The 9,472-nt window shown below is 42.4% G+C and overlaps 1 protein-coding gene across 1 annotated transcript; it reads left to right on the top strand.

Moving 5' to 3' along the window:
* Positions 1 to 4,790: 4,790 nt before the first annotated feature.
* On the top strand, positions 4,791 to 6,155 carry kcnj2a (potassium inwardly rectifying channel subfamily J member 2a; the record flags this gene model as incomplete). Its single annotated transcript, XM_083993859.1, has 1 exon — positions 4,791 to 6,155. Exon 1 carries the CDS (start codon positions 4,869 to 4,871, stop codon positions 6,153 to 6,155), a length of 1,287 nt encoding a protein of 428 aa, XP_083849985.1. The 5' UTR covers positions 4,791 to 4,868.
* Between the last annotated feature and the right edge of the window lie 3,317 nt (positions 6,156 to 9,472).

Below are 9,472 nucleotides of genomic sequence, written 5' to 3'. Positions count from 1 at the left end.
TTCTGTGTATCAGCGTATAAATATATATTCACCCCGATGCCTTCATGCTGGCACTGACCAACTTTTGGCCACAGCTACTTTTAAACAAAGCCTGACTTCACATTTGGACTTTCTGTTTGTCTGGGACTGAAGCAAAGCTTGTTTTTGGATGAACAGTCTCTTCCAGCAAAAGCTCCCAGTACACCCATGTTTGGGTTTACCAGGTCTGACCTCTCCTGCCTCCTGATCCAACTTAATAATGATGTATTAATAAATAGTTCACAGCTCAGCCCATAACTGCCTTCAGCCCAAACTCTGGTTCAAGTTGTTGTAATGGTATAAGTACTTCAAATTCGCCTTCTGCAGGACTGTAGTAGTACTAATACTCCATATGGAGGATTCTACATTCCGGTTATAGTTCACATATTTAAAAAGAGACTCCTTTCCTGTTTTTTAGTTTTCAAATTCCTTCAAACACTGGACAGATTTCAATAAAATTTAGAGGGAAGTTGGGCCAATGGATGAGTGACTAATCCCCTGAATCCAGATGTTGACGTTTTCACACTGGCACAACAGATGGAGCATCTTTGCACTTTGTCATGAACTACTGCAACTAACTGTATTTTTCTAAATGCACATTAGAAAAATTAGAGATGGAGAGAACAGGTGATAAGACACTACCATTTATCCATCATGGGAGGTAAACTCATGAATGCATGAACGCATTAGTAATATTAATCCAGTGATATGGGCCATCTGGCATAATGAGCACTACCACATTTGATACTTTTAATACAACTTAATGTTAATACTTTATGAATTCTTAAAGTTTATCTACAGGATTTTTACTTGTAACAGTAATTTTAGACTGTGGTATTGTACTGAAAACTATAAAGAGTTTAATTTAAGGGGTTTATCTGCTGTTAGTATCATCAATGTTTTCTGTAAATAAAGTAATTTTTCATCCTACACCTCTAGATGCTGTGGCTGCAATGACACAAGTTGCATGAAAAGTTCAGAATCGGTGTCTTCCTCCTCCTCCTCCTCCTGCTGCTGCTGCTGTTTGCTCACGTTACACTGCTCTGTGTGTGGGAGACAATCACTGGTTAATTCCAGTCTCCAGTTCTCCACCTTGTGGTCCACATGCAGCACTGGGCTACTGCATGCATCGCTCTCTTTATTGCTGGAAATTGGGCATGGAAAGCAAACACACACATCGCGCACAGTTCACTGACACAGGTGGTCTGGGCTATATATATGTGCTGCTATAAATAACCACAACTAAAAATAAGGCTCGCTGCGGGGGGATGAAAAAACAAGCAGTTCAAAAGTCTTTTTGAAAAACACGCAGTTGTGGGTTAATGTTTATCATGAATTAGTAAGCAGGAAGAATGATTTAGTCAATGGCACTAAGACAACACAATACGGCCTGACCTAAAATTATAGGGCAACAGATGCATAGTCTAAACATCCGAAGCAACTTGATAGCTCAGTGGAGAAAGACAGTCATATCATAATACAGGCATGTCGGCCTTTATTGAGTGAGTCATTGTTTCCAACAGACCACTTTTTCCATACCCACATTAAAAAATAAGATCTATAAAAACAATGGGTATCACAAAAAATGAGAGTGATGGGTTGCACACGGTCGACAGCAGGTGGGAACAAGAACAGAGGCCACTTTATGTCTTAGCAGGATTTTACTGCTTCTGCAGTGAGAAGATAAATTATTGATTTAATGGATCTCAGGAAAATAAAACTTTTTTTCTATCACAGGTGTAAAAATTTGCAGCTGATCAGTTTGTTAAAGTTTTTTCCTCCTAAATTCAAACATTTAGAGTAATTTAAAGTAAATGAACAGATTTAATAACCTGCATTAATGTTTTTATCACATTTAGGTTTGTTTCTATTTCAATCCTCCACTTCCCTCCTCCCGTTTTATTTGACCCGTAACTGAGATTTACAATGTCATCGGCCAATTAGTGTCAAATTGCTCTCCATTACTTCCATGTTGTGTTGTGTTCACACATCAGTCGCATCGCTTAAACACACAAATCACACGCACAGACAGAGAGAGAGAGAGAGAGAGAGAGAGAGAGAGAGAGAGAGAGAGAGAGAGAGAGAGAGAGAGAGAGAGAGAAAGAAAAGACACTCATACAATGCAATCGCGCCTGCCGCACAGTGCGCTCTCCCCTCTTCTATTGGCCGGCCGCGGGGCTGGGGGGCGGGGCGGCCCGGTGCGTGTTTAAAACGCTTTGGGGGAACTCACTGCGAAGCACATTATTCGAGACCGGTCCTCCACAGATATGAGGGGAGTTTCACGGTTGATCTTGTTCGGCCAAAGTAAATAACAAGCGCGCGGAAACGACGCCGGGATCTCAGGGGCCAAGAAAACGTCTGGATTATATTTCTCCAAGCTGATTCCAGCCGCCGGTCTTCAAATGAGCAACAGGTAGAGGAAAATTTCAGTCTGAGCCTCTCCTTTTGTGCATCCACTCCGCTTGTGCTCTGTTGTAGATGTGATGCCTGTCAGAGCAGAGTTATCTTTTGGCACAGCAGCGCTCATTCAGCGCTGATAGCCTCTACCTTTATTCTCCATGACGCGCCGACTTCCTGGCTTTTTACGCACCAGTTGCGCCGCCACAGCTGCTGTCAGATGACCCGCCAAAAAGTTTAACTTTTATCAGGTCGCATTTCGTCTCGCTTCATATTTTAGTGCTTGCTGTGATAAAGTTATAATTTTCTGATGGTTGGAGCTGGAAATGAAACCTGCGTCTCAGTCTGAGGGGTGTGTGTGTGCGTGTGTGTGTGTGTGTGTGAGAGAGAGACAGAGAGAGAGAGAGAGAAAGAGAGAGAGAGAGTGTGTGTGTGTGTGTGTGTGTGTGTGTGTGTGTGTGTGTGTGTGTGTGTGTGTGTGTGTGTGTGTGTGTGTGTGTGTGTGTGTGTGTGTGTGTGTGTGTGTGTGTGTGTGGATGATTGCATCAGAAGTCAGTTCTCTTTTTCCCTCAGCACCTGTTAACATTTGTCGCTGGCATTTGGTGCATTCTGAGGGCAGCTCTGTCTGTGTCCTCACAGTCACACACTGTGAAATCCCACTGCTCACAACACAAGAGCAGATTGTAATCATTATAGATCAATGATCAATATTATTGTGTTATTTCTTAAAGATTATCTCTCTCTGAGTTCAGCTCATTCTGAAAACGTCAGTGCAGGTCTATCTGGATGTGATTCACTCTATGAAAATGATGGAAACCTGCTGCAGTGTTTATTAAACTGTTTACATATCCAGCATCATCCCGGGAAAGATTACACATGTCTTAGCAATACAGTTTCCTCAGTAATTAGGAACAGTGCTTGCACACTGGATGCTACTTGGAGTCATTATGGAACTTGAAACTCTTTTTGTGGTTTTTATGTACAAGTCTTACAAATTGCATCAGCCACTATTACTCTCTGCAAACCTGAAACTAGAGTCTGACTTGCAGCTGTGGTCACATCAGATACATTTCCATATTTAATCTGAGTGGGACTGATTAACCCTCTTCCCCCTGAGCAAACTTTCACCACTAGCTTTTTATTTTTATTTTTTACTCATCTTAAAACTCCCCTGCATCCGACACAAAGTCATCCCTGCAGAACAGAAAGAGAGACCACTGTACGCAGGTTGGTGTAGACTTTGTTGCTAGGACAGCCAAAACTAATGAGCGGTCTAGTTGTGCCGGGAGAATCCTCAGAGCGCAGCGGAGAGAAGAAATCCCAGAGGGCTCCTAGAGTCAACAAGCTGTGCATCTACCGCACAAAGACCAAGCTCACACAAGACTCTGTAAACAGCAGACCAACACAACTTTATCTGTTCTGCACAAGCTGTCAGATAAAACAGTTAGTCATGCATGAAACTGCTTCACAAAGTGTTATTTGCCATGATAAAGGTGTTTGCTCAGAATTTAATTAAGTGTTACATGGTGTTACATGTGAAAATGTGCATTAATAATGTACCACTGGGTGCGTGTAATACAGTATGATGAGCACCAGTTTATGTAATGTATGGTGCATTTTCAGCGTCTGCAGTTTATCATGTCAGAGACGGATCTGGAGATCTGAATGTTCTCAGTTCAAGTTTTTAACGTAATCTGTTGCTAGTGCAAAACCATCCATCCATGGGATCCCGCTGAAACGCTGTAACCCACAATCCAGCATGAAATGATCAGGTCAGCGCAGGGCAGCCAAGAAAAACAAGTCAACTTTGTAAATGACCAATAAAAGGACCTGAGTGCAATTACTGTGTGGCCTCTCTCAGTGAAGTTGAAATGTTAGATCAGGGTTAAATATCACTGTTGTTGTTTGTCATAACTGGCTGAAATATTGTTGGCACAGGGAGACGAGGTTTTCTTACTCTGGGTATAAAGTTTTTGATGGCTTTTCTCAGGCTGCACGCACGTCTGCCTCAACAGGGAAGAAGTTATCAGCTCTGACAAGTTACTGATAGCTCATGTTCAACAAGCAGCAGCTCATATGTTTAGTATGCTTTTATTCTTTTTGATGATGTTATCATTAATATCCCTGAATGTGATTTGATGAAGTGTATCTGATTCAGTTGGCAGTGGTTTCTCTAACAGGTGTCCTCTGTTTCTGTTTTCTTGTAGCCAATGAAGTTGATGAGGTTCACTCCGATGAAAAAAGAGGAGTGACCACTTCACCCTCCTCTTGTTGCACTCCATCTAGGGGCCAGTGAGGCTGAAGAGGCGTCCTTCAGCCCGCCTCAACTTGTCACCATTTCGTCTCTGAGCTGGTCCCCCGAAAGTGTTTCAAAACTGTTTCTCCAACGCTTCTTCCAGAAACTCAGACTGTTTTCCAAAGCAGAAGCAGCACAGCCCTCCCAGACTGAGGTGATGGGAAGCGTGCGAGCCAGCCGCTACAGCATTGTGTCATCAGAGGAGGACGGCATGAAGCTTGCCACTATGGCAGTGCCCAACGGCTACGGCAACGGCAAGAGCAAAGTGCACACGAGGCACCAGCCGCAGAGTAGATTTGTAAAGAAAGATGGCCACTGCAACGTGCAGTTCATCAACGTGAGTGAGAAAGGTCAACGGTACCTGGCTGACATCTTCACTACATGTGTGGACATCCGTTGGAGGTGGATGTTCATCATCTTCTGCCTCGCCTTTCTCCTGTCTTGGTTGTTCTTCGGCTGCGTCTTCTGGCTGGTGGCCATCTTCCACGGGGACTTGGAGGTCGGTAACAACCAGAAATGTGTCTCCAACGTGAGCAGCTTCACCGCTGCCTTCCTGTTCTCCATTGAGACTCAAACAACTATTGGTTACGGCTACAGATACGTGACAGACGAGTGCCCGGTTGCTGTCTTCATGGTGGTTTTCCAAAGCATTGTGGGTTGCATTATCGATGCTTTCATCATCGGCGCTGTCATGGCAAAAATGGCAAAGCCCAAGAAGAGGAATGAGACTTTGGTTTTCAGCCACAATGCCACAGTGGCCATGAGGGACAACAAGCTCTGCCTGATGTGGCGTGTGGGCAATTTAAGGAAGAGCCACCTGGTAGAAGCACATGTGCGGGCACAACTTCTGAAATCCCGGACGACAGCAGAGGGGGAGTACATCCCCCTTGACCAGATGGACATAGATGTGGGCTTTGACAGTGGAGTCGACCGCATCTTCTTGGTCTCCCCAATCACCATTGTCCACGAGATTGACGAGGACAGTCCCTTCTACGACATGAGCAAACAGGACCTGGAGAACTCCGAGTTTGAGATCGTGGTCATCTTGGAGGGGATGGTCGAGGCGACAGCCATGACTACGCAGTGCCGCAGCTCCTACGTCGCAAGCGAGATCCTTTGGGGCCACCGGTTCGAGCCCGTGCTGTTTGAGGAGAAGAACTACTACAAGGTGGACTACTCCCGCTTCCATAAGACATACGAGGTGCCAAGCACCCCTCTGTGCAGTGCTAGAGACCTTGCAGAGAAAAAATACATTCTCTCAAACTCCAACTCCTTCTGCTACGAAAACGAGATGGCACTGGAGAACAAAGAGGACACGGACGAGGGGAACGGGGGCAGCGTTGGGCCCGATGGCACCCAGACAGACAACATCTCAGAGACTGAACACAGCCAAGCCACGGTGCCGCTAGAGCCACGGCCTCTGAGACGAGAATCAGAAATATGACTGCTCAGACCTCAAACCTCACTTGAGAGATTTTTTAAAATCACCTCTCTGCTCCAAAAGGCACAACGAGCCGAACTGGGCCTTGGGTAGAGGAGAAGCCGAACGGTACTGCTGTGGGAAGCGGCAAAGGTTTAGGACTTTGTATGTAAGAGTCTACATACAATATGACAAAACACAGCACTACGAACCACGTGCATATTGCAGGATGAATTCTCCACAAAGTCCCCATGAATGTGTGCTCAGTTTCTGGTGACTGCAATACGACAGAGAGGGTGGTTGTTGAGATGACTTGAAAAAAAAAGAAAATGCAGGCATGTCTCAGTTTCTCTGTCCAGCAAGAACACTGTGCTTTTAAAGAGGTGGATTTTTATATTTTTATAGAATATGTTCTCTAGTGCTGCTAGAAGATAACAGAAACCTTAAAGATGCTTTAATTTTGACACTCTAGAACCAAAGAGTACACGAAAAGTAGATGTCTGGAACAAAGAAGGTACAAGTAGAGTATTTGTTCATGAGCTGGTCTCAGAACAGACATCACACAATCAATAGATTGCACCAAAAACCTTCTGTCTGCATGAAAGGTTGAACTTTACAGCACTGAATTTCAGATCTCCTGTTTGATCCTTTGCAGTTGTTGATCTGAGAAACTGTTCGTTGCTGGTCAGACAGATAGAAACATGCCTGCTCATGTCAAGAGATAGAGCAGGGTAGTTTTAGTATTAACAGCATCAAACTGACAGAAATCATTAATTTGAACCAAGACCGGGGTAATATGAGAATCTGAATGTTCTTAAAAGTGCTGCTATGATGTTGCTTCTTTTTTTTTCTCACGGTTGATAAAAATGCCAAAGAGTATTATTATCATAGTTATGTGTTTCTTAAAAACAACACCTGATTAGATTTGGTACAGAGAAGTAGAGCGTTTAGGGAGTTTTACTAAGGTTTGTTTTTCAAGAACGTGTGTACAGTTTATCTTTTTTTTTTTTTTTTTTTTATGTTGATCATCCTTATCTTGAGCCACTTCATCAAGCCTTAATCCGAAGAGTCAAAAATGGGGAAAGTGATGATGTATAAATCAACCAAAGTGGCAACGACTCACAAAGTCTCTGTTAGCTGCATTAAAACATTAACTTTGGAGAGGTGTTGGAGGGGTTTTGGTGTCGACTTGAACCAAAAGGTAGATTTTTTCTTCTTTTTTTAGCCAAATCTACTACTTTTAAAAAAAATGTGATTTGGTTTGTGATGGAATAACAAAGAACACTACATCTCCTTTCTAATGTCTGAATATGATACAGTGTTATGACTGGAGATTGAAAAAAAAAAAAAGGTCTTGTTTTCTGGCAAAAAAAAAAAGAAAATCTAATCTCCAAGTAAAACATTCTCAAAGCCACTTTCCCTTTTTGCTGTCTGCAGACTACAGATCAGCCGACTTCATCATCACTACTTGAGTTTTCATTCTCTGTTGTTTCGTTTCACTTGAGAATGTAAGATTTGACAAAAAAAAGCATAGTTCAAAGCCAAATGTACTGTAACCCCTGCATATGAAGGCGTACTGCACAAGAGTTTGCATCAATAAAGTTATATCCTGCATCTGTTTTTTTTTTTTTTTTTAAACACAGCGACAGAAGCCACTAGGCTCCATACATCCTACATGTGTAAATACCTCCCTCCCTGTTGCAGTTATTTTGTATCAGTCTTCCAAATGTACTGCAAAACCATGGAATGTACAGATTTTTGTATTAATATTATTATTATTGTTGTACATTATATTATATTGTTCTTTTTCAATAAAATGTCAAGTGGACAATCGGAGTCATGCTGTCTCTCGTCATAAAGAAGCAGATTCAGACATTTTCTTAGTTTTAGACTAACGCTGTCAGGTTTATTTTATTTTAATAAATCACAAAAACAGTTTAATGTGAAGAAAATGAGACTGAAGTTCTCCTGAAGGATTAATGATGAAAACCAAAACCAAAACGATACTTTAACACGGCTGCTTCCTTTATTTACATGCAAAAGATGAAAAGCTGCATTGTTATCGATTTAATGAGCCTCTCCAGCTGCAACGTTACAATGCTGCCCTTATGTTATTGCATCAGTAATAATAATAATATTTCCTCCTTCTGTTTGAAGAAAATCATTAATCAGGACTTTAAACAGTACTGCAATATTTTTAAAGTGTGGTACATTTACTTTTGCTTGCTTTTTCCAACACTATTAGCATATTGAGGATTATAGCAGCCCTTCACCTGATAAAGAAGCCGTAATGTAACAGCAACAAATATCTAGACTATTTTCTCTTACTATATAATCAATAACGGAGAGAAAAAAGGAAACAGAATAGAAAACGGAAGAAGTGTCACATACCTCAAGTAATCAAATGTTTATAATGTGTCTGAGGTCATCCAATAAAGGCAGAATCAAGTATAGTGTCTCAGTCTGGGGTCTGAACTTTTCTAGTACTGGTTTAGTTAGAGGTAGTGGTGGTTATCTGCCTCCCACCTCAGTGTACTGACACAGGACCAGCAGCAGGGTGTCGTCGGGGCCGTGTTGACGCACCGGAGGCCTGAACATCTCCAGCAGCACTGAGCTGTGACACTAACCAGCCGTCTTGGCCGGCGCCCTTCGCTGGCAGAGGAGGGATTAACATCTTTTTTCCCCCTCAAGTTCTTGACATACATCGTGCTCATCCATCCCTCATCCTGTCCACCGCCCTCTCACTTTCTCTCCCTCTCACTCTCTGGTCTTCATCATTTCTCAGCTTTGAATCCAGCAGTGAAATTGAGTCACTTCTCCACAAGTGGGATTTGAAATGGATCCGACAACCAACAAGAAGAAATAACCAATTACTGCGAGCTTTACTGTGACATTACCATCTAAACACTGATGAAGAGGCTTATGCACACTGAGAACAGTTCTTTCAAGAAAACTTGATGGTCTGCACCTGCAATAATCAATCTATTTCATAGTATAACACTAAATAATAAATGATGTTGCAGCTTTTTCACCTCATTCAGCTGGTGGAGACCAAACACAGAGCTAAAAACAAAAGGGACCACTTAACTTATATTCATCTAACAGACACCACTCAAAATAAATAATTGTGTGGATCTGCATCTGCTAGACACACATCTTTAAAAACTAAAGCCTATGTAGCCTAAAAATCATAGACAAGGTTGGAGCGGTCTTTTTTAGGTCGACATCAGTGAAACTTTTTCAACCAGATCAAAGGACACAAAGAAAAACATGAAAACCTGAAGGGAAGGTTAAGAGAAATCGGACGATCGCTCCCAGAGCCGCCTGGGCTTAAATCAACA

Source organism: Trachurus trachurus, assembly GCF_905171665.1.
Source record: "Trachurus trachurus genome assembly, chromosome: 19".
Classification (NCBI taxonomy): Eukaryota; Metazoa; Chordata; class Actinopteri; order Carangiformes; family Carangidae; genus Trachurus; species Trachurus trachurus.
Note: the sequence above shows the minus strand (reverse complement) of the source record. Positions and strands in the feature narration are given on the sequence as shown.